The 24,653-nt window shown below is 45.1% G+C and overlaps 1 protein-coding gene across 2 annotated transcripts; it reads left to right on the top strand.

Annotated features, from left to right (window-relative positions):
• The first annotated feature begins 1,540 nt into the window (after window positions 1-1,540).
• On the top strand, window positions 1,541-23,688 carry UBAC1 (UBA domain containing 1). 2 transcript variants are annotated; one of them, XM_054084302.1, is made up of 10 exons: window positions 1,541-1,947; window positions 6,695-6,815; window positions 8,883-8,956; window positions 10,153-10,260; window positions 11,223-11,325; window positions 12,051-12,159; window positions 13,556-13,787; window positions 14,862-14,948; window positions 15,257-15,395; window positions 17,882-23,688. In XM_054084302.1, the coding sequence occupies exons 1-10, from the start codon at window positions 1,810-1,812 to the stop codon at window positions 17,995-17,997; spliced, it is 1,227 nt and encodes a 408-aa protein (XP_053940277.1). In that variant the 5' UTR covers window positions 1,541-1,809; the 3' UTR covers window positions 17,998-23,688. The 2 variants fall into 2 exon arrangements, with proteins under 2 accessions (XP_053940277.1, XP_053940276.1); XM_054084301.1 differs by having other exon boundaries at window positions 11,208-11,325.
• Window positions 23,689-24,653: the final 965 nt, after the last annotated feature.

Raw genomic sequence — 24,653 nt, 5'->3', positions numbered from 1 at the left:
AAAGTTGCTGGGAGTAAATAATACTGGTGACAAGAAGGAAAGCGTGGTTCTCACCCAGCACCCTTACCAGTGCCTGCACCCATCGAGGGCAGCTTCGGCGGCGGGAATGCATGGGGCAGCTGGTGCCTGTCCTGGAGCTGGAGCCAGGGCTTCCTTGCCCTTCGCAAGGGCAGGACTTGGGGATGCCCCAGTGCTGCCCCCAGGCCCTGCGCTTGTGTTGGCCCTGGCGGACACCTCACAGCTCCAGGGCCACGCTCGTGGAGGGGAGAAAGTCATCCAAGCTGTCCCCGAGAAGAGCTGCTGGCAGGGAACTTGCTCCCTCTCCTGGGCTCTGGGAGCTGGTGTCAGCCCAGCACACCAACGATGGTTGCAGAAAGGGGTAGGATTCCTCAGCATCCTGGAAAACAGGGAAGAAACTCTCCCATCCCACTCCAGGGCAGGGAGACAAAAGACCGAATACCCCAGAGGTGCGTTCCTGGATCGGGGCTTCAGCAGAACCTATGGCTTTGGCACCCCAAAACGCAGTCTGCTTTTTGATGGGATAGATTTTTGTCTCCCCGGAGCTCTCAGCCCCTTCTCACATAACACTTTATTGCCTCTGAGTCTGCTAATTGTGTCTGGATTTATTTCTTCCAGGGAGCTTTAGCTGCCCTTCAACCAACTCCAGACTGGGTCTGTAACATGAATATTGCAGCGTTCACCCTCAGAGTGGAAACAATAACTTAATTCCTCCTATTTTCTAGACAAGTACAGCTGCATTTAACGCACGCAGAAAAAAACAGCAGCTATAGCTGTAGTGCTCTTTTTTCATTTCAAGCTTCCTTTAACAGTGTATTTAACACCAAAAACCTCACAGCCCATCAGGGTGTGGCAATAACCTGAGAAGGGAAAACAAGACACAGCATAGAAAGCGTGTGAGCAGCATTTTACTATGGATTAGCCTTACACAGCACGTGTGCCCTGGGAAATGAATCACGGCAGCCTGCAGCGCCCACAGGCACGGGACGAGGGTGGGAGGCGGGCAGCGAGCTGCAGACAGGCCTGGACAGACAGACAGGCCCGGACAGGCAGACAGGCAGGGCTGAACAGAGACAGGCAGACAGGGATGGACACACAGACAGAGCTCGACAGACAGATAGGCCCGGGATGGGCAAACAGGGCTGAAGGACACTCAGGCCCAGACAGACAAACAGGGCAGGACAGCCAGACAGGCCCGGACGGACAGAGAGGCCGAGAAAGAAACGGGCCTGGACAGACAGGCAAAGCGGACTGCAGTTCCCAGTGTGCATCGCGGCCCTCGCGGGAGGGGTAGCCAATGTTCCCCGCTGAAAACCACATCTCCCAGCATGCACCGCGACACTCACTGCAGGCGTATACTTGCTCCCGCTAAAAACTACATCTCCCAGCGTGCACCGCGGCCGTAACGGGATGTGTAGGGGCTGTTGCCTTGGGGAACTACACCTCCCATCCTACATCGCGCGCCCCACCGGCTGCCTTAGCCCCGCCTCTCGTAGAAACCTACATTTCCCGTCGTGCCTCGCGCTACACGTATTTCCGGTTCCGGCGGCACCGGGCGCTGCTCCCGGTGCTTTGGGAGGGAGAGCGGCGGAGCCCTGAGCAGCGGCGGAGCCAGGGCTGCACGGAGCGCCTCTCCGAGGTCTCTAGCGCGGCCCGGCCGGGCTCGCCGCTCCCCTCGGCGTCCCCTTCATGGGCGGGCGGTAGCGCGGGGCGCTGCCCGGGGCCTGGCGTGAGGCGGCGGCGGCGGGGCAGAGCGGCGCCCGGCCCGGTGCGGCGCCGCGGCCCGGGGCCATGTTCGTGCAGGAGGAGAAGATCTTCGCGGGGAAGGTGCTGAGGCTCCATGTGTGCACCATGGAGGGCGCCGAGTGGCTGGAGGAGGTCCCCGAGGACACCACGGTGGAGAAGCTGAAGGAGCGGTGCCTGAAGCACGTAAGGAGCCCCGGGGGCCCGCGCAGCTCCGCCCTGGGCCGGGCCGGGGGAGGAGGCAGGCAGGGGCCCCCGTGAAGGAAACGTCTTTTTCCAACGCCCTGTAAGCGTCTCCTCAAAAAAAAAAACCCAAAGGTCAACTGAACAAGTGTTTCTGTGTTCTTGTTTGCTATGTGTGCCACCTCCCTGAGTTATGTAAAACTGCCCTATATGGAAAGAAAACACCCGCTTTTGTGCGTTGGAAAAGGAGAGTTTAGGAGGAAATTACTTTGCAACCTCTAGGTACAGATCTTGGTGTGTGTTTTGTAGTGAAGTTGGAGACTACTGACTCCTGCCTGTGCTTTATGGGCTGATGGTCATGTGAAGGGAGAAGCTGGTGAGCTGATGGTTGCCCCTTAAAAACTATAGCCTGGCTTGCTGCTTCGTTATATTTTGGAACAGAGAAGGAAAACAGTGACTGTGGAGGAGAACTTCCCTGTTTGAACAAGTCTTAGGTGGCACTGTAGCTAGGGGCGTGGTAACAGATTTCTTTAATGCTCTCCCTGTGCTCTAAGCAGTGAGGTCTTAATGGGAGTGTCGGAAGGGTGAGTTGGTGATCACTGTCTGGGAGAGAAAATATGTGCAAATACACAGGCAAAGTCTGTAGGAGTTGAGCTGGCAAACCCAAGCTCTTTGTACTCCCGTACTCGATTACCATTGGTGTGTTTGTGGATGTTGAATGTTAAAACCACTGTTTTCAAAATTATTGGACTGGATTTCAAAGATCAGCCATGACAATGTCTTAATTTATAGCAAAACCGTGATTGACAACAACAGTACATAAGGTTGTGGCCTATGACCAGGCTGTCCTAAAGTCATTCTGGAACAAACAAAACGTGGCCTGGTGCTGGAGTCGCAACCTGCTGCGTCTTTTACTGAGAGACTATAACTTCTGCATGGCAAAAGCAAGAGCCACTACTCCCATCTCTAGGATCACAATTCACTGAATCACATTTAATAGCATTTTATCTTCAAAGCCTCACAAAGCCATTTCTTTTTCATAAAAGACAGGTGCAATAGGAGCACAGAGCTATAAAGTAATTATTTTACCCCCATTTGGAGGGTAAAAGGTTTTATTCTCTGAAGGAGCATGCTGTGCCTCTGCCTCGAGCCTGCTGGTTTGCCTTCAGCTGTAACCTCTGGAAACCACAGGTCACAGCACTGGTGTTCCTGTCCCATAGCTTCTGTAAGTGCCCTTTCATATAGGGAGAAGGGCTTCATCTGGGGTTTGTTCACCTGAGGTAGGTGTGATCCTTCTTGAGGGAAAATGGAGGTGCTGTGCAGAAAGCTGAGGGTTTCAGGATCCCCCGCCCCCGTGCTGTTTTTTTCCTGGAGGAAGACTTGTGTTCCCCTTTCGTCCCCCTGCAGCGCAGCTGAGTGGTGCAAAGACTGCCAAAACAGGGAGAGGTAATGATTATAGGCATATGTGTGCAGCTGAAAGGCCTTCAATTATCAGGAAGCTTAATTGAAAAGACACTCGCAATGCAGTGCAAGTCAGGGCAGAAGACAATTGATAACTTGGCACGATGTTTGATTTCATTCCCTCTACTGCTTTGTGTTGATGGTGTAGATTTGCATAACCATTATGGGTAATATATAGTTTTATGGAGGGGAAAAACAGAAAGGGAGGAATCATGCCTCCTGATCATGGCAATGTTGCAGTGAATCTTGAAAGCACCTTGAGATAATTTATGCAGCCATCTCTTGTAAGATGCTGATCATCATGTTCCCTGAAATCTGTTTGAGATTTGAACTAGGAGAGTGTCTAACATTGAAGTGCTCACTGGTCTCTGAATCATCACTCTCAATGTCTTTTTTTTTTTTCCTGAATTTTATGTGACTTTTTGTTACAGATTAAAAGCAAACTTCATGCTAGTTTTTTCTCTTGACCAGTAACAGTTTATTGATGATTGTTATTAAGCTACTGCCTTTAGTAATGCCATCTATGCCATCTGTGGACAAATACCCGGTAATAAATCATTTCCCTTCCTAGTTATTTTTTAACCCAAGTTCCACCATCAAAGCATTCTCTTGGAGCAGGCGTTTGTCCCCACCACCTCAGCAGGAGCAGACCCTGAGCTCTCCTCTGGCTTCCCTTAAAGAGCGACTGTTCATTCCAGAATGAGAATGAATGGAGAAGGGTCAGATTAGCCACAGAAACCCAAGCTTAATTTGAGTACTTTTCTGCTGCATAACCCTCGTGCTGGCGGGGCTCTGGGCAGGCCTGGTGCTGCGTTCGAGGGAGACCGTTGCTTCTTGCTGAGGCTCAGTGGTGTTTCTGAAACGGTGGTAAATCACGATCCTTCACTTGGGATGCACAAACACGGGCTATACGCATACTGAAGCCCTACCTGTGATTTTTCTGGCAGTGCTGGGCGAGCTTTTAATGCTTCTGTGCTTCTCTTCCCCTTTTTTTGAGATGCCTCAGCGATACTCGCCCGGGTTTTCAGGTGTGATAAGGAGTATCTGTGGAACAGAGATGCAAGGTGCTAGTTCTCAGAGTGCAAAGATAAGGTAGGTTGGTGCCCCCAGGCATGTTTTGGATTCTTTGAGGTATGCAGATGGTTTGACCCACCCGAGCTTAGTTGCAGGGAGTGTCAGTGCTATTTTCAGATGTTTCTGTTAATAAAAGCAAACAAAAAATGATTTTTCTTATTTTAAACACAAACAGAAAGCCTCATGGTTTGTCAGGATTGCAAGCTTCACAAATGGCACTTGACATCACCAGGGTTTGCAGTTTCAGCAGCTGCTCATCCTGCTGCAAACATACACCTCCCGGCTCCCATTTACAAGTTCTACCTTTTGGGTTCTGACTCTAAGGATCATAACAGCAATATTTTGAGCTCGTTGGGAGAGGAGAAGTTCCACTGATGCACTCCTATGCATTTTGGGTAACTGGTCGGATCAGTTACAGGAGGTGCTCCCAGCTGGTTCCAGGCTGCAGTGCGTTCTTTGGCGTTTGTTCAGCAGTTAATATGCTGAGGGATTAATAAGTAGCTACTGTTGTACAGAGCAGGACTCAGACATTCTCCCCTTAGTCTTACTGAGGCATCAGAACTCTACAGAAGTTCAGATGAGGAACTGAAGATCCATGTTGAAAACAAGGGCGTTATGTCTGGAAAAAGCCGATAGCTGGGTTTTCCATCCAGTGCGGTCACAACAGAAAAGGTGATGATGGACTGAAAGGGCTCTCTCATGGGAGGCTGGTGATCCATAGTGTGCTGGACAGGACTAAACGCTACATCGGAGCACAGCGCTGATTGCAGTAGGGTTTCTGGAAATTTCTTCCATGAGGGGTGAACGCAGCCCTCTGCAGACATGGTAGAAGTGGCTTGGTAGAAACACGTATTGAAAGAAGTGGCATTAAGAGCTGGTTTCTGCGAGCAGGGCAGGTGAGGGCAGTATTAAGCGTCCTATTTTCTGTCAAGAACAGCGTCAATTTTGTGGGTTTGTTAGGTGGTTATTTTTAATTCTGCCTTTCTGGAATTGCAACCACTCTGCTTTCTTCTTCCACTCAAGCAAATTAGCAGCCTGATGTAATGTTCTTGAAATCTGCTGCTGTGGATTTGGGAACTGCTCTGGTGTGAAGATGAGTCAGTTCAGGGTCTATGTGTGCACGTACTCTTTCCAGGATTTGGACTTGATTTCCTAGTGGATTAATAGATACAATTTAGAGTTGTAATAAAGGAGTAGAGCACAACTTTCATGTAGAAAAAGAATCAACTTTATGCTGGTTGCTTACACTTGGAAAGAAAATTTGGGAATAAAAGTTGTGAATGAAACTTTTGTTCAGCCCTTTCAGCAGGGATCCAGGTTAGGGCTCCAGCATCCAAATCTGTTGATTTTGACTTTAGGTGCAGAAACTGCCATTTCCTTCCCTGTTTAAGGTCAAGAATACCAAAAGCACTGCTGGCAGTTTCTTGTTAGTCTTGACAGTGTCTGTAAATAATTATTAGATGGAGCAGAGTCTCTCCACTATTTTGATTCAAGTTGCACATGAGAAACAGCACTCCCTTCCATAGACATACTGAATACTCTTGGCAGATGTGCATCCTTAGTTCATCATACTAGTTGCTACTCCCAGACCTCTCACTGAGACTGAGTGACCTTAGCAATCTTCTGCAGAATTAACGTAGCTGTGGGTCCCCGAGCATCTTTAGGACCAAGCACTCAGAATGAAGTGTGACAGAGATGTACTGTACCGCGGAAGTATCAATCCACTTGTAAAGACTGGTGTCCTTGAAGGGCTCATTTGGGGTGGTAGGGCTGTAGTGTTAGGTCTTGGAAACTGTCTGTTTAAAGAAGGGGTTTAGAGCATCGTAATCAATTGGAATTTAAATTATAGAATCATAGAGTGTCTTACGTTGGAATGGAACCATAAGGATCATCAAGTCCAACTCCCTGATGTAGCTGTTGATTTAACAGCAGCAAGGAAGGCAGGCTAGAATCCTTTTTTTTTTGTTGATAATTCTCCCCAGCTAGGAGCTTGGATATGTAGGTAGGAACCTACCACAGTCAGTAGTGTTACAGCACAAATCAAGCCTCAGTTTCTTTAATAAAATACAACCTGGCTCATTTACTGGCTTCTTAACAACTTGAGCTAGAGGCCAGTGCACAGAATGTATGTGGAGAATCTCAAATGCAGAGTGCAGTGATTCATGCAGTGGGCTCATTTCTGTCTTCTGATCTTCAATATTTATTATCTCTGCAGTGTCTACCCGGGAGCTTGGAGGATCCAAAAACCATGACACATCATAAGTTGATACACGCTACTTCTGAGAAGGTGCTGACAGACACAAAAACGGTCTTGGAGGAAAACATTCAAGATAGAGGTAAGACTGGCTGCGATTTAATCCCATCAGCCTGGAAACATGAGTTTATGTTGAACTATTTGGCAAATTCCAAACAGTAAGCTCTTTAATATCTACTCTCTGCTTTAGTATAGGAAGCTAAAAAGGTGGCAAAAAAAGAAGAAAAAGACACCTTTTTTTCCCCTCAGAGAAAGTGCCTTGAGCAGTTTGCTTTTCTTCACTCTTTCCTCTAAGAGCTGAAAATGCATTAGGAGTGCTCATTAAGTCAAGAAGTTATACAGATCAATTTTTTTATCTCCTTTTAAAGGAATTTTTTAAAGCTCCAGGACAGGATTTATCCTTCAAAATGATTCCAAAGCAGTGATTGTGGCTCAGTATTTCAAGATACAACCCAATGCTTTTGAAGGGTTTCTTGAGGTCTCTATGTCAAGCAGAAGGATGGTTGTTGAAGTGTATCTGAGTGTCTGCAGCTGAGATCTCATTCAGTCTTCTGCAAACCTTAGGTCAGAATCCATCACACTGTAGTATCGCTGATAGCAGTAGAGTATGTGAGGTAGGTTTTTGCTCAGGAACTTTAAAGGTGCGAAGGATTAATGTGAAACAGAAGATCTAAGTGTGGAGTCAGTTTTTACTAGACAGCTTAGGCTAATGGCTCTTTCTGGAGATAACAGGCAGTGGTGCAGAAAGTGAGAGAAGCAGGGCTGCTGCAGACAGAAATGTTGTCTGAACCAGAGACTCAGCAGGAGCAGAGTTCCTCAGTTTGTGCCTGAGTTCCTGCAGGCTGGACAACTGCTGCCATGAACATGAGCAGCATAGTGTCCCTTCCAAGGCAGTGTCACCTTTAGAGCTGAACAGGAGCTGAGAGGTGCCATCCTGGGCAGACACGAGGGACAGTGTTTTTGCTGATGGGTGGTGTATTATTTCTAGGTGAGGTGCCTGCTCCTGCGTAGTTTTGAGTTGCAGTTTGCAGCAACAAAGCAGCATTAACTGTGTAGTCATAGCCAACTGTCATGTGAAAGCCTCTCCACTCCTCTTTCCTCTGCAGCGTGCTCTACCTTTCATGTGCTTCGCTTGTCAGGGAGACGAGATTGCAGCCAGCAGCTGATTGCCACCGGCTGACTGCACAGGGCAGCCAAGAGTCAGCGTGTGGATCCTTTCGCACTCTGATCAGCTGGACAAATGCGTGTTAACAGCTTCCACCAGCTGTTGCTCTTGGCTGTTACTTGCTCAGCCAGACCAAGGAAACTCGTTGTGCACAGCATGCTTTGTTTGCTCTTTACCTGCTTAACGCAATGGACTAGAAACTGCTTTTTGGCTACATCTGGCTGATGGACCACGGGTGCTGCATGGGCCTATTTTGGGCTCCAGCTGGTGTGTCTGCATCTTTCCACCCTTAGAGTGTGCAGGATAGTAACTGAAGCACTAGAAACTTCTAACGCATCATGTAATCTCCAGAAAAGGGGTGCTGTGTAGGGGGAACATGTTAGTCTGAAGAGCCCAAATCAAGCTCGTATAGGCTCACATGGGATAGCTGAGTCTGAAGACTTGTTTGCCCTCGAGGCTGTCTCTGGTGGGCTCCAGTGATGCATCCCTGCTGCAGACCATGAATTACTCTGCTGCAATTCACACTCAAAGGTAAGATTCAGCCTGCTTGGGAAGTTCTTCTTGCAGCTTGGTACTTGCCTTGCTACAGCTTACACCAAAAAACACCCTTGTCCAGTCCCTACTGCTTCCTTCTCAGAAGAAGCACTGAAAGTGCTGATGTCTGCATACTGTGATGAGCCAATTGATATACTGTTAACGTATGAGAAAACCGGAGCCTGTAATGGGCTTTCTTTAATGGTGGTTGAGGAGAAGTAACCAGTAACAGTCATAGCATAGCTAATAATGGACCATGTTTTGAATTCACTGTGCACTAGGGGATTGCAAATACTGAAGGGCAGTGTGTAAAGGTTTTAAAGTCTTAGAAAGGTCTGCTGTTACAGAGGAATTAATACAAAGTCCAGGAAAAAATGAGTTTGTGAGGTATCTTACAAGAATTGTTTTCACATTAGAAAATAATGTGTTTTGGTGTCATTCCCTTTCTAGATGTCTTGCTTTTAATAAAGAAGCGGGCACCACCTCCACTTCCCAAAATGGCAGACGTCTCAGCAGAGGAGAAAGTGAGTTTGAAAGACTTCTTAACTTGGCCATTTTGATTAACTGCTTTATCAATGAGCTGCAGAAGGATTACTGTGGTGTGCTCTGTTTGTTTGTAGAGGCAAATGCCGCCAGTTGAGTTCTAGTGCACTTGCCTGTGCAACTGCTTGCTTTCTTCTAAGACGGCAGATATATTCTGTGGAAGGATAGGACTGTGTAAGAATAGTTCAGCAAGTGCCTTGCTTTGTCTCTGTCTGAAAACCCAGTGGAAAGACATTGCTTTGCTGTCAGGCTGTCTTCTGTCTTTATCTGTGTGGCTTGTCACCCTCTAACCCAGTCTGTAGAGCTGAAGTGTTGACCCCTTTTTATGCTTTTCTATTTTATTTTATTGGAATGTAACTGTTACTGAGGGTTGGCTATCCTAGGATGATGCTTAAGCACGAGTGGTACTGCAGTTCATGTTATCACATAAACACTTCCAACGATGCTTGTGTTTGACATTGTGAATTTCTAGTTCTCTCTACTTCGTCTCTGTTTCTTCTTGCTTCCTGTAGGTACTGGTTTGTGTCTCTGTATCCCTTCCTGTAGGTACTGGTTTATGTCTCTATACCCTTTCTGTAGGTACTGGTGTATGTCCCTCTCTTCACTATGGAATTGCTGTGCAGAATGTCACTGTAAGAATGTCCCCGTTATAAGACTGGGAATTATTTAGAGTTTGTACCCTGCTATGTTCTGTCCTGGAGTATGAGCATGTACAGAAAATCCAAGGCACCGTCTCTGCACGATACTTGCAAGCAGCGAAACACTTGCAGCGTTCAGCAGTTCAGTGTTAGTCTGTGCACAGTGTTTGACGAGAGTGTGCTTTGAGGAGACCATGTGGAGCAGGATATGGTCCTGGGTACTGAGGCCTCAGAGTTCTCCATATTTGATGCATCACTTTCCCTCTTTATGCTGGAATTTCCCCACATGTTTAGATCACAGAAATAGGTACAAGGACTGAAAGTGGGGCAACTCGACAGGTCCAGTTTTGCTCTGTAATTGCAAAATGATACTGGTGCTGTTAATCCATTCTCTTGCTAGACTGCTGTTTCTCTTAGTTGCAAGTTACAGAGCAAGTTTGATGGCTTGGTGAAGAATATGAAACTGCTCTCCGCTGTGCTGTGCTCTCTGTTCTGTGGATAATGGGTTATGAAATCTGATCGTGTTTCCTGTCCTTCAGAGGAAACAAGAGCAGAAAGCTCCTGATAAGGATGCTATTCTCAAAGCAACTGCAAATCTGCCCTCTCGCAATGCAGATCGCACTGTGGCCCATCACAACATGAGGGATGTAAGTATTGGACTGGACTTTTCTCTTACATGTGAGTGTGATTCTCTTCTCTAAGACAAATTCAGCTGTGTATAGTGTATATTAAATCAGATTGCTTAAGATTTAGACACAGGTCATACTATTTAGTGATAATAAAACGCTCTGTTCTAAATTACGATTTTAAATATTTTATTTCTCAACGGGAAACCCTCAGTAAATATATTCAAGATCTGGCAGATGTGAACTGGGGGGGGGTTTATTTCTTCGGTCTTAAATAGTTCAGGTATTTGCAGTGCTTTTTCTCTCTTCCATGCCTTTAAAAGAGAAATTAGGCATAAATTTTAACTTCAGTAATTGAATACTAATAGAGTCTGTAATACCTCTAACTATCTTCAGCAGGGCAGGGAATGCCCTTACCCTTCTGCATTTGGAAGGTGTGTGTAGCCGCGAATCCGCCGGCATCCTGCGTGCTCTCAGAGTGCCCTAGCGACCTGAAGAGGACAGTTGGCATTTAAGCTGTTTAATGGCCAACATGACTTCCTGAGCATGGAAAGAACAAACATCCAACCAAAAGGAATTTGTGGTGCTTCGGTTTAGAAAGCAGCTTTGATCTGTGTTGTTCAAATTTTGATGACTAGAAAGTAAACGATAGACCAGGAATGCTCATTCGTTCACAGAGGCGAGTGGTACTAGTACGGAGCTACCACAGCTGTCTTTGTCGTTTTGTGGTGATACTGGGTGGCAAGCAGTGCTAGAAATAAAAGGACATTTCTGCCCAGTAGCTTTTACGGATGTGTAGTGCTTCACAGGAAAGGCCCAGTGCTTTTTGAGAGACTAAAAAGCTGCTAATAAAGCCCTAATAAAGCGGCCTTTTGCACAGAGGGCTAGACTACTGCTGAGATACTAACAATAGATAGGTATTAAGATTTAATGATGTCTGGTAACTCCCTGTCTAAATGTTTTGACAGTTTCCTTTCTTGCAGTTCCAGACAGAGCTCCGGAAGATCTTAGTGTCTCTCATTGAAGTTGCACAGAAATTGCTAGCGCTGAACCCAGATGCAGTTGAACTGTTTAAGAAGGCAAATGGTATGAACATATCTTTATAGTTACTGGTTCGAACATGGGAAGTTGTTTGCTTCTGTAGCAGAAGAGTGGGCTTGCAGAGTGAAGTCCAGCCCTTGATATTAATAGTAAAGCCACTATAAACTTTGTGGCAAAGATTTTGCTTTGTTTGGTATAAGTTTGGTATAAGTTAAACGAACCTTATGAATTTATAAGGTCCCTTTGGGATGGACAAGAAGTTCAGTTAAAAAATAAAATCATTAGTAGTGGAAAAAATGTAAAACTTCAAGAGTTGTGCTTGAAGTATGGTTAAAAGTACCTGAAAATGTGTGAGGAGATGGTAAAATGGGGAGAAAGCGCAGCTGTTGGTTTAGCATGTGGGTAGTGCATGCCCTTGATCTGCCAGGACCAGATCCAACTTACTTTCATCAAAGATCTATTTTTCAGTTATCTACAATCTCCTGTATGTTTACTTATCTGGAAATACTATCATAATGTGAGAGTCAGCTGCCTTTCATTTGAGATCTTGAACGTATCTGGACAAAGTCTTTGTCCAGGAAGAATCTGTTTGAGCCTGATCAAGCTGAGTGCAGCAAAGTAAATGGTGAGCTAGCAGATTTGAGGCAGAAACAAAAGCAGGGATGGAAGAGAAGAATGGGGTTTGAACTTAACGCATGCCATTCCATTGAGAAAGGGGTTTATTTTAGTTCAAAGTCAATCTGAACGTTGTATTGTTTGTGTATGTGTAGCCATGCTGGACGAGGATGAGGAAGACAGAGTGGATGAGATTGCTCTGCGACAGCTTACAGAAATGGGGTTTCCAGAAAGCAGAGCTGTGAAAGCCCTTCGATTAAATCAGTAAGTGTACTCAGCATACTGCCTGTTAGTTATTTGATCTGGTTGAAAACAAATTGTATTTTTTTCTAAAGTCTTCTTATTTGGGTCACCTAAAACTGGGTTAAAAAAAACATCAACTCGAAGAACAGCGCTGCCTCAGGCAGCCTACAGGTGCAGATGGCACAGGGAAGGGGAAACCGTGCAGTACTTGCTCTGGAGAGTATTGCTGGGCTGCAGTTCACAAGGCTGCCAGGCTGGCACTGTTTCCAAGTAGTAAACTTACATTTTCTTTACTTAAGGATTCAGATTTTGGAGAGAAAAAAGCAAACCCAGCCCATCCACATTGGTCTTTCAGCTGTAGAAGAATACTTTGTGGTGATCTTTTAAAAGCTTTCCAAGAGTATTGTGAAGTCCAGAGAGCAACTGTCAGAAATCTGTAGGAGACAATGTAGTTCTTCGGCCCTAAGAAGAATCAGGTGTACTGCCTCGGAGAGGGAGAAATCCACAGAGGGATTTGTTAGGCCACTTTTGAAAATTTCTAACAATGCAGAATCCCCGATGTATTCCAGTCACTCTTTTCCAGCCTCTCTCCCCTCTGGCTCAGAAAGAATTTTTCCCCTGAGGTCTTTTACATTGTAACTGAAAAGCTAAAAGTGCTGGTACTCTTTTTGCACTGGCACCCTTTCATTATCTTTGCTTCCTCTCTCTTCATTGGGAAGAGATGTGTTGAGGCTGTCAGGATCCCTCAGCTTGAGCACTTGCACTTGGCAGCAAGTTCCCGTGTTACGATCGTGGTGTTCTGTTCCCTTGGGCTGGTCTCTCCTTTGAGGCATCACAGAGTACTTCTTAAGTCTGAGAGAAGGAAGAACAGGGTGGTTTATGTCCAAGTGCGATTGCCTGCGCTGAATTTTGTTCCTGTCCAAGCCGTATTGTGCATTATGCTTTTCATCCTTTTTCTTTCTTATGTTGTTAATGACATTCCGCGATCACTAAATGAATGTCAGAGACATCTTACAAAGCAACATAACGGTTCGCATCTGAGATGTGGTACCATGTAAATTTGGAACATGCTTTGTTTGCAGTTTTGTCGACAGTTGCAGGTCGTCAGTGTATGCCTGCTGTGAAATAAAGCAGATGATGTGGAGAACAAGGTGACTCCCACAGAAATGCCTTTTAAAATCTGGGTTGCAGCTGTCCAAGTTGAACTTCATGCCTCTGTCTTCCTGCCTTCAGAGAAGATTGTGGTGCCCTGAACACAGAGAGAATTAAGTTACTCTGAGATTTGCTCCTAAACTTAATTAGTGGTTGAAAAGTCATAAATAGACCTGCAAGTCAGTTATGGGAATAAATGGGAAGTATGGAATGCTGCTGTGCACCTGGAGTGCTTCTCACCGCTATGTGTTGGTTTGCTTTTCAGTATGTCCGTGACCCAGGCCATGGAGTGGTTGATAGAACACGCAGATGACCCTGCAGTGGATGCTCCACTTCCAGGTCAGACTCCATCAGAAGCCACAGCTGAAGCTGGTGCAGCCTCTGCGGAAGCGACTGCGGGTCCTAGCTCAGAAGCAGAAGGGGAAGAGGCCAAGGATGAGCTGACAGAAATATTCAAGAAGATCCGGAGGAAAAGAGAATTTCGTCCAGACCCACGAGTATGTGCTCTTTGTCTCAGCGTTTCTGTAACGGTTCAAATTGGAAGGGACCGTGGGCACTGTGTAGTTGAAATAAATGCTTAGTTAATTGGTGGAATGGGACATCTAGGTAGGTATACGTCATGTTGACTTGACAGTGTTTTAGGGACTGTTTAAACTCAGGTTACTGAAGGGATGTTACCTACTACATGGCAGTTTCAGATGCCAGTATCTAAATTACTGACACTATTACTCGTATACCTAAAAATTAACTGATGGGACTGAAAAGAGCTGCCAGACTCCTGGCATTGCTTTTTGACTGCTGTCTGGGAAGGAAGGGCTGCAAGACAGGAGCAGGTCCTTTTGGTGCAGGAAAGGACCAAAGAGCATTATTATATTTAGGGGCAAACAAAAATCTTACTTGCAGGTTTAAGTCTGGCAGCAAATGCGGTGGTTAGCCTTTTTTCAGAGCACGGTATTAGCTGACAATCTGTGGTGTTATTGCACTGTAAACTCACCAGGAGGTGCTCTTCAGAATCCAGCACTTTGCTTTTACAACTCGCTGTTTCTTGTGATTTCCATCAAAAGCTGCGAAGGTATTGGATGACCTGGTTACTGCTCCTAAATGATGCAACATTCTAGTAACAATATCTTGTCTAAATATATAAAGTTCACTAGCAATGTAATAATGCAGGAAGTAACGTTAAATTGAGCAAATACGACTACAAATGCATGTGGAGCTTAATCTGTGAGTGAGATGGGAACAGAAGCTTTTTGACATTAGAGACATTCTAAAATCAGATGTTTCCATCCACTCTTCTCCTTTCTACTCCAGGTACACTTGCTGTTTGCCTTTCATTCAGCTTTCAGTGCTAAGGATAGAAACTACATTCACCCTTAAGATTCATGGGAGAAGAATAATAAAGGCACTTTTGATATAGAGTATTTGAAAACTTTATAGATAAGATTTAGTGGACTGCAGATGGAAATAGTGGGGTATTTTACTCCACAAAAAGCACAGAAGGTGAAAGAATGTGACTGTTCTTATATCTGTTTTAAATGTTACACTTATTAAGCTGTGTAAATGTGATACAGGCTGTCATTGCCCTGATGGAGATGGGATTTGATGAAAAAGAAGTGGTAGACGCACTCAGAGTAAACAACAACCAGCAAAATGCAGCCGTGAGTACAGTATCATTTCTGTTCCTTATTGCTACAATTCTTCCCATCATTGAATGGGTCGATGTTTTGATCTATCATAAAGCGCAGCTGTTACTGGAGATGAAATGGGCACTATATATTCTGTGCCTCTTTCAAATTAGATGCACAACTAGAATGCGGTGGTTCTGGACTTCGTAGAGGAACACAGCATGCATGAGGTTGAGGCTCATCGGGTTGGGAGGGCAAACTAAATGTCTCAAAAGTTTTGAGACATTTCTGTTCTGATGGAACCAATCATGACATTTGTTGTGCCTGGTGATTTCTTTCAGTGTGAATGGCTGCTGGGAGACAGAAAGCCTTCACCAGAGGACTTAGATAAGGGCATTGACACCAATAGCCCACTCTTCCAAGCCATCTTAGAAAACCCAGTGGTACAGTTAGGGTTAACCAACCCTAAAACTCTACTAGGTAAGTCCTGCTTGGGTTCTTGGTATGTATACACTGTCTTTGTAGTTGCTAAGAAACAAGAGTCTGGATGATGACAGCATGCTTTGTGAGATAGGTGCAGCTCTGTGCCCTTTTCCTCACTTTCTGCAGCTGTATCGTTTGTTTGCTTCATTCTGCAACTCAGCTAAACCCAGGGCAGAACTTGGGGCTGTCCCAGAAACTATATTAATTCCCCAGGCTGCAGGATTACACTGACTGAACTCAGAACTTTAATAGCTGCTGGCTGCAATGCTTTTGTGGATTTAGGAGACCTTTTTTGTGCTCACTTTGGCCACAAGGGCAAAAATCAGGAATGTGTGTCTAGAACTCCGATTATATCACAGAAAAAACAAGGCTGTCTCGTGCTGTACAACTTATTCTGTGCAAGGACCTGATCACTGAGATGGAAGATAACGTGTGGAAGAGTAACTAAACAAGAAGTTGGAGCTAAGGCCCTGCCTATCAAAGTAGAAATAACATCTGTGAAAATACAGTTCCCCTTGCTCATGGTCAGACAGGCTGTGAGCACAGCGAGGGCCCAACTGATGAGTCTGACAGTGAAACAAATCTCTGAATTGGTCTCTCTGACGCTGGAGGCCGGTACGGAGGAATGAGGTTATCTCTGTGATGTATATAAAAAGTTTTGCGCTTAGTCTTTGGCTTTGAAATTTATTTGAAGCAAGGGCTTAATGTAAAGGCTGTATGTGCAGCACTTCCGAGACAGCCTTTAAAAAGATGACTTTAAATGTGATTAGGAGAGTTTGCAAGCCTTTAAATAATTCAAGAGCAGAACCTTCCCACTCTGATTTCTGAACAAATGGTCTCTTCATTTCCAACGAGGGTTCCACACTGCAGCTCAGCATATAAATAGAAAATGAAATGCCATTATATGTGCTTGTAAAGCTTGGATGAACATCAGAGAATGTATTCCTAATGATACATCTGCAAATTGCTTATGTCACAGATTTTAATAAAGAATGTTTGCATCTAGTTAGATACTCGCCTAAACTTGATAAATCTTTAATTTTAAGCTTTTGAGTCACTGTAGAAGAATATAGTTAGCGGTGAAAGGTGAGACCTGTACTTCATTCCGGGCTTCTCCGTAGGCACGCCGCATGACCTTGAGCAAGGTATTAATGATGAGCCTTCCCGAGGTGCTGCGGACTTACAGCTCCCACTAATGTCAGTTGGAGCTTTGCACACTAACGCTCCTGGGAAAATTAAGACACTGACCTTAGTGCCGCTCTGCCAGGCTCTTACAACACTGACATTTTGGTGACTCCTGAGTAGGTCAGCTGTGCAAATGCTTTTTCTGTCCTGTTCCATAACCACTGCCTCAAATGTCCAGTAGCCCAGCTCAGTGTCTGTCAGAAGGGTTATAAATTATTGCCTGGACATTCTCCTGCCAAATTTGTAGCTCAGCTCTTGCAGTAGCTGTCTGTTCCTCCAGTGTGAGTAGAAATTAGCATATTTTAAAAACAAACAAAACAACAAATCTTATTAAAAAGCAGCTGTGTATAGAAGGAAAAAAAACTTCTCTTAAATATTTGGATCAGTGTCGCTATTCAGAAATGGAGGTAATTGTTCTGCAGAGATGGCTTTTCCCCTTCTGCCCGTGTCTAGGCAGGTGGAACTGGTCGCCTTATTGGCATCCTCTACTCTCCAAAAACCGGGAAGAAGGAAGCATGTGCTGCTCGGAAGGAAGGTGATGCTTCCCTTCTGCTTCTATGAAAAGACAGAGCTCTGAGATTTGTAGGCTCAAGTGTCTACAGTTGGGCTGGCTCTGCTGCTTATTCCTGAGTAGCCTTTGTCACAGCTGCTTCCTTAGCTGGCTTCGTTTTACCTTCAAAGGATTTAGGAGAGAGCAGCCATGGGACAACCAAAGGGCAGCAGAGGAAAGCAAAGGTAGCAGAGGCAAGGGGATGATGGTGCTCTCTATGAACTGTGTTCGTTAAGTACCAGGGAGGAGAAAGATACCAGTGCGAGTAGTAGCCATTAAGAAATCTGGACTGGGATATGGAAAATCTTTGATCAGCAAGATTGGACTTGCAGAATGGTCTTCCCGTAGGAGTATTGGCAGCAAATGGCCCAGTTCTAAGATGGGCTTTCATAAATGGATGAGTTGTACGGCAGGTTCCCTGCTACTGCATGTAGACATCTGCTAAGGGTTTAGCTCTTCAAACCAATGTCCTTGAGGTTTTGTAAGATGGACTGTAATGCAGGCTGAGTATTTAATCAGCCTCTGTCTGCAGTGAATTTAATGCTGAGGAACAGGGAAGACGGAGCAGCATCCCATCTGTGGAGACTTTGGAGTCCAAGTGGTAAATGTATGAACCATATTCCCACTATCCCTGGGTGATGCTTGCCTTTGAGTTGCAGCTATTTCTAACTGTCTTGTTGTTGAAGTATCCCAAACATGGAAACCTTTAACTAAAGCACTGAGTGTTGCAATTTCCCTCTCTTGGCAGCCTTCGAGGATATGCTTGAAAACCCCTTGAACAGCACTCAGTGGATGAACGATCCAGAAACTGGGCCTGTCATGCTACAGATCTCTCGAATCTTCCAGACGCTGAACCGCACGTAGAAGGGAATGCCAGTTCACTGTGCAGCTTCCTCCTGCCCCTCGCTTCACTGTCTCCTCGCCAGGAGGATGCATGGATTGTCTGGGGAGAGGGGCGGCTGGAAGGCAAGAGGGAAGATCTGAACGGGTCTCTTGCACGAGAGCTTATGTAGTTATGGCCAACTGAAGTTAATTGCCTTGTGGATTTAGTGTTAGTGGAAGAGGTTTGAAGACTTGTTTATGTTTTCAGGTATTAGGTTTAAATCAAAGTATATAAAAGAAAAAAATAGGAAAAGGTTTTGTGAAAACAATTAAGAATCTAATTGTTGGAAAGAAATATGATATTGCTTGTTAAAAAGGCCTGTGACAGTAGTTTTCTAGCCAGTTCTGCTAGCATCTGGCTAGTGTTTACAAAAGGTCACTGACCACTAGCATAGACTATTAATCATCTCCATACAGTATTAATTTATGGCTATATCGAATTATGAAATGCTTTTAAAAATTGATTCCTAGGAAATGTTTTTTAAAAGTCCAAATATTGGGAGAGCAGGCGCATTTTTATCCAAACTTGTTTATCCTGCATTATAACTTAAACAGAACCATCCAGAGATGGAATTCTTTTAATAAATAGCATTACTTTTTCCTATTTATTTCCTGCATTAGTGCTGTTGCAGTCCCACAGTGGTTAGCCTTGCAGGAGATTCTCTCTCAGCTACGTTAAAGATGCAGTATCTCTTTCACAACAGAACTCCAGGACTTGGATTCTCAAGCAGGCTGCAGTTCTCAAGTTCAGACTCTGATGTATCCTAGCATGAGGAGAGATATACTCACGTAGTAGGTTTCTTCCATTTTTATGTGCGTGTTTGGAAAGGAAGACATGTGGGGTTTTACTTTGGTTTGAAGTGTTTACAAAAAAGCAACTAATTCACATGAGTTTTTCACTGGTGATATATAAAGCAGAACCACTTCAGTTTTGATCTTGTTTAACGTATTTAAAAGCACACTTGAAATTATCTTATTTGACATAGAAGTGGGGTTTTACCTCGGAAATATAGAGAATATCGGGCAGCATCTTCCCTTGGTCAGAAGGCTGACTTGAGATTTCAGATGGGAGTTGTGAGCTTTTAAAAGCAGAACTCTCTGAGAATACCCAGCTGGTTTTTATGATTGAGCTCTGCAGGTTTTACTGTTTTAACAATCTGAACAAAAATGGGTTTGTTTTAAAGTTAATGAAACCTGATTGACATCTGTCAATCCCCGCCACACCTTGCCCTTCACAGCCCTTTTTGGGGAAGGCAGGCTGGGCAGGAGTAACCAGATGGAGACCTTAAATAGCACAGAGGTCTCCTCTCAAGCTCCTGCACAGCTCTGCTTTTTCAGTGTGGAGTTTTCTTGTGCAATTGGGTTTTTTTAAACGAAAATGCAACACGATGCAACCCGAAACCCTACAACAAGTTTTAGCCTGAACTTGGCATCTGATCTCTGCTGTTATGCAGTCAAGGTGCTGAAGTTGCCAATTTCACATAATTAATATGGAGGGTGGGGAAATCAAAACAGCCTGAGATTTTTATCTTGTCTTACTATCCCAGGATTTTTTTTGTTACTCATAATTTCATTTTAAGCTTTGCAGTTTGTGACTGCTGGAATATTTTCTTCTACATTTAGAAATTCCAAGCCTCAGAGAGATGCTTCTCCTGCTCAGAATTGACAGTAAAAGTGTTTTCCTGGACTTGCTAAGAACAGATTGACAGCAGAACTTTAAATTATAGCCTTGTCCTGTAACTGTGAAAGCAAGGAACCTGATCCTGCAGCTCAGTGAGTTCAGCACAGTGACTTAGTTGTGACTAAAGGTTGTAGTGATGTGAAAGGTTTTCATTATTTTGCCCACTTTTTTCTTATTCCCCAAAACTTTTTGCCTCTGATACAACCAGAAGACGCTGTCACTCGAAGCTTTAATGTTAGAGGCACATGTCCTTCTCTACCGAGCGAGATTCTCGTAGGTGCTCCTTTTAATGAATGTTTTCAGAAGACTGAAAGTTTTCCTCTGGGAAAAAGTACCGTGAGGATTGGTGGGTTTTTTGGCTTCTGAATGAATGAGAACAGGTTCAGCCTTAATGAACACTCATGGTCTTTGAATGTAAAAGGCTTGTTAAAATGTTTCTTTTTATTTCAGTGATGCATGATCAGAGTCTGGAGGGGCTGTAGAGCTACCAGACAGATAAGGCAAGGATCATGTCGGCATTAAAGTCATCTAAAAGTTTGGCATCTGGTTTGTGGGCAGAACCTCGGGATGAGCCATATGTCAAGAGTGAGCAACCCATCTTGCCTGTGCTGGCGCAGGAGGAGCTGCTGCCAGGACCGTGTGGGTGATGAGCCTGAACCAGGCTCCCAACTTTTAGAGGGCTGAAGCTGGACACGTTCCTGATACGCAGTGTCTGACCTGTCTTGAAGGAACAGAGTCGAGCATTTCTAAGGGTAGAGGTTCTGCTGCTTGTGTATCTCTGCATCAACCCCACAACAACGGGAGCAGAGTGTGATCCTGCCAGGTCTGCTGATGAACTGGGCTCGTGCTCCAGTGTCAGTTTGATCAAGGTGATAAGTTATGGGAGCTGCTTCCCTTGGTGTGCCAGAACACAATCGGTGCCACTGAACCTTTTATAAAGTAAGGAAAAAACTGTTGGTAAAGCCAATCATGCCTCTGTAATAGCAGAACCCAGGAATGCTCAGGTTAAGCAACAGAACCTGATGTTGCAGCAGCAGTTAGAGACTGTAGGGATAAAGGAATACTGCATCTTTAAAATGATTGAAGACTCTAGAATATGTGGTTATTTCTGGATTTTATTATTCCAGAGTTCAACACTTACACAGCTGAAGTGTTGCAGAGTGTGTTCTTCCCGATCTGCCAAAGTTTTCTTGCTTGGTATGGCTTTAATGTAGCCCTGCTTGTCTTTTGAGGGCTTAGTTTCCAGTGGCCAATAGCTGAAAGAGGCCAGAGTATAGGAGGTGTGATGTTTGCAGCAAGGCAGAAGAGCTGATTTAAAACAAACAAAACCTACCCTTGAGGTTAAATGAATGCTTAGGGAATTAATCCAGGCAGGGAGTGTTAGACTATGGATTAGTAGCAGATGAGGGAGCTGTGTGTCCTCACCACACCTGGCTGTGTTGCTGTTTCATCCTAGTAAGTGGAGGGGGCAGTTAAGTCCTATGTGCTTGCAAAGGTATTGATTATCCCAGTTTTTACAAAACCTGCCAAAGCTGAAAGTTCCCTGCTGTTGAGTCAGAACGCACAGATGGGTCTCCAGGCACAAGGAGTGTGTGTAATAAGCTTTACCTGGTCATAAACTGTCCTGTTCCGTGGCTGAAGGGCAGGGCACTGGTGGAGCTGGTCTGTGAGCCACTGAGAGGTCCTGAAGCACATGGGAATAGGAAAAAAAGGAAGATTTTGCGAGGAAGAATTATTCGCAGGGGTAAAGATTTACACATTCAGGTCCCATGCTTGCATCTCTGGTGTTCAAGTTATAACTAGCAAAGACATGTTGTATTTAAGTGTCTCATAACATAGTCATGGGAACGTTTGGAAGCCTGTGGAATCGAGGAGTAAGGAAGGGGGTGGTGGATGGCCAATACAATCTGTTTCTTTTGGCTCTAGCTCTTGGCCCCGTCCAGTGATACAGACAATCTTCTGCCTTTTGATGTTAACCTGACTCCTGAAAGCTAGCTTGCTATTTATTTAAATATATAACTTATGATTTTGTCATCAAAACACTGATGTTTTTAATGGAAATGTATGGCAGTTTGTTCTCAGGGCTTCATATTTATACTCTGTATAAGGGATGCATTTAAAGGGATGTATTAGGAAAAAATGCCAGTGGCCACTTTACAACTTGGACCTTGATTGTCTTGACCTGTGAGACGGAGCTAGTGTAGCTCCCAATAAAGCTCTCGTGTCTGGTCCAGTCCAAAGACTCTGCCAGTCTCTCTCTCTCAGTGAGCAGTGACAGGAGTCTGCATTGCTCTCTGGAAACGGTCACACAGGATTACCCAGCTGCTTCACAGTTCCCTGATCTTTACACCATTTCAAGGACACTTCTGTTCTCCGTGCAGCTGGAAAATTAACTTGCACGGTTTCTGAAGCAGCCGTCAGCTCTGCTGGGGTGGAGCGAGGTTTGCCCCTGCAGGAGCTCCGAAGCCTCCAGCTCATTGCTGCCTTCTGGCTGCTGCAGGTGTCCCAGCACCTTCACCTCATTTCTTTACTCACTCTCCTGGAACCAAACTTGTCTTTTGGAGATTGATCTTCATGTCCAAAAAACACTCAAGTGGTTGCTGAAATCCTTTTTTTAGTTAGGACTGTTACAATTATTTTTTTAGACGTTGTCATTCATGGACTGAGGATCTTTTAATGTATTTTGAAAGTTGTTTAAATAAGCATTGTACCAAACGAATGTATAGTGACTCTGTCAGCAGATATTGCCTGTAGGAGGGAGACAGGTGACCAGGGATCTGGACTTCAGGGGCAGTTTTAGAGAAGCAGTGCGCACAGGATAGCGAGTGTTTCACCCGGAGTAAATGCCCCATTTTTCTACTTTTAATAAATAGCATTTTTATTAACTCGCAGAATAGCGGTGCTTGTGGCTGGGTGTTCCCATTCTATCTTAAGTCCTTGTGCTTTGAGGCACAGGCAAAGCCCTGGCTGTGTCCTTTCTGGTTTTCCAGCTGAAGGGTTTGTGTTGCTCTTGTTGGAGGGAGGGCACGCGGTGGGCTCGGCAGCACGGCCCTGCAGAGGGAACAGCAAGCGGTGTGAATTATGCCTGCGAAAGTGCTGTCGTGGTTGTTCGCACCTGCATCCTGACATCTAGGCATAACAAAAGAGGTTTTTAAGGACCTCTTGCCCTAGATCTGAAGGTCTTCAGTGCAGATCCCGTTAGCAGCACGTGAACCGCAATACATGTAAATGCCTTCAATTCTTACTGAATTTGGATATAGTTTTGTATCGTGCTCTGGGGAAGAGGGATGAAATTGGATCATGTTTTACACTAACACCCACAAAACGGTGTCTTTGTCGCAGCAGGTAACAGGCCTGTAGAGATTTTTAATTAGCATATTTTTATCATAGTTTTAACAAACAGAACACGAATGTGATTGCTCCCCGGCGCTTCCCACAAGGCAGCACCAGTACAGTCCTAGTGCAAGGTACTGACTTCACATGTTCCATTTCACCTGTGTATAAAGTAATTAGGTGCAGCATAGGATAACTTTTATATGGCACTGACACCGATGTGTGGCATGCGCAGCTGTTTCAAAGATGTAACGTTACTTTTATGAAGCTTAACTAGGGCGAACGTCCCTAAGCCTGTGGAATTCAGGGTTCATTCTGGACATGCTCCGTGGGTGGCTGACCTCTCCTGATGGGAATGCCTGCAGGCTTTGCTCCACTGAAACAAAGCAAGAAACTTGGCTGATTTGTTATCCTTTCAAGCAGCCACTGCTGTCTACTGAAATATTCCTGGCAGTTATTGAGGTTGGTAGCGAAGCTGAACCTGTTTGGACTGAAACAATTGTGTACCTTTGGTGTGTAGAGAAGTCGTACCCATGAATGAGACTAGAATGAACGCTGAGTCTGTAAACCTGCTCACACAGACACACTGAGACACTGATGTTACGTGTGTTGTAAATTTATAATATATCTTAAAAATAAAGGGTTTTTTTGGTTTATTACAAGGTGTTCTGAAACATCATTTTCAGGAGCAGCCAAGGTTTGTGAGTCCACATTGTTTGGTGTTCCTTGTGTCTGCATGCTGTGAGAATTCTTTCTTGGAAACTATAGTATTTCCATAGCTGTTCCAGAAACCTGTAACGAAATGTGGGCAAAAAGGCTTTGCTGGTTTTGCACCTGGAAGTTCTTTGTTTTCCAGGAAAGCTGCATTGGTAAGATTCATTGTAAGTGCCATGTGAAACAAGATTTGGTGATGCCCTGTGATGGACTGATGCCACTGCACAGGTTGCCCAGAGAAGCCGTGGCTGCCCCATCCCTGGAGGTGTTCCAGGCCAGGTTGGACGGAGCTTGGAGCAACCAGACCCAGTGGGAGGTGTCCCTGCCAATGGCAGGGGGTTGGAACTGGATGGGCTTTGAGATCCCTTCCAACCCAAACCATTCTGCGATTCAGCTAAGAGCGAATTGATTGTTGACTGATAAGTTGGAAGCCTTTTCTTCCACAACAAGGGAACCCTCGTCAAGGCAAACAGGCTGAGCCAACAGCAGCTCTCGGTGTGGCAGGATGCACCAACCTGCCTGCGACGAAACCAAAAGGCCTTTCTCGCTTCTGCGATGCCGGGGCTGCTGTTGGCTGTTTGGCAACGAGCAGGGAAGCGGCTCCAAGCTTTGCCCACGTGTGTGTGGTTGCTTGGAGGCAACTGATTAAGAGTGTAAATGCAGGAGGGTGTCTCTAAAGAAGAGGTGGGGTTATTAGCATTTTCACACTGTGTTCAGAGCAAGGAAGAGCACCTGCAGCAGCCTGTTTGTTCAGCACACGTTGAACTGGTGAGGAGTTCACAGTAATTTTTGTTGCATCCCATAAAAGATGGAGGATTGGCATGAGGCATCTGGATGCTTCTGGTTTGGTGTGGGTTTAATTGCGGTGTTACAAAATGCCAGTGTTCTCTTGGTAGCCTCTAACTCAGAT

This window comes from Cuculus canorus, chromosome 19, assembly GCF_017976375.1.
Source record: "Cuculus canorus isolate bCucCan1 chromosome 19, bCucCan1.pri, whole genome shotgun sequence".
Taxonomy (NCBI): Eukaryota; Metazoa; Chordata; class Aves; order Cuculiformes; family Cuculidae; genus Cuculus; species Cuculus canorus.
The sequence above is the reverse complement of the archived record's forward strand: the minus strand, read 5'-3'. Positions and strand labels throughout refer to the sequence as shown.

Bases quoted from the DNA above. Each gene is read 5' to 3' on its own strand.
- UBAC1 (XM_054084301.1), top strand. From the start codon at position 1,810: ATGTTCGTGCAGGAGGAGAAGATCTTCGCGGGGAAGGTGCTGAGGCTC. The intron at 14,949-15,256 runs GTGAGTACAGTA...GATTTCTTTCAG, and splicing joins ACAACCAGCAAAATGCAGCC to TGTGAATGGCTGCTGGGAGA. The intron at 15,396-17,881 runs GTAAGTCCTGCT...CTCTCTTGGCAG, and splicing joins CAACCCTAAAACTCTACTAG to CCTTCGAGGATATGCTTGAA.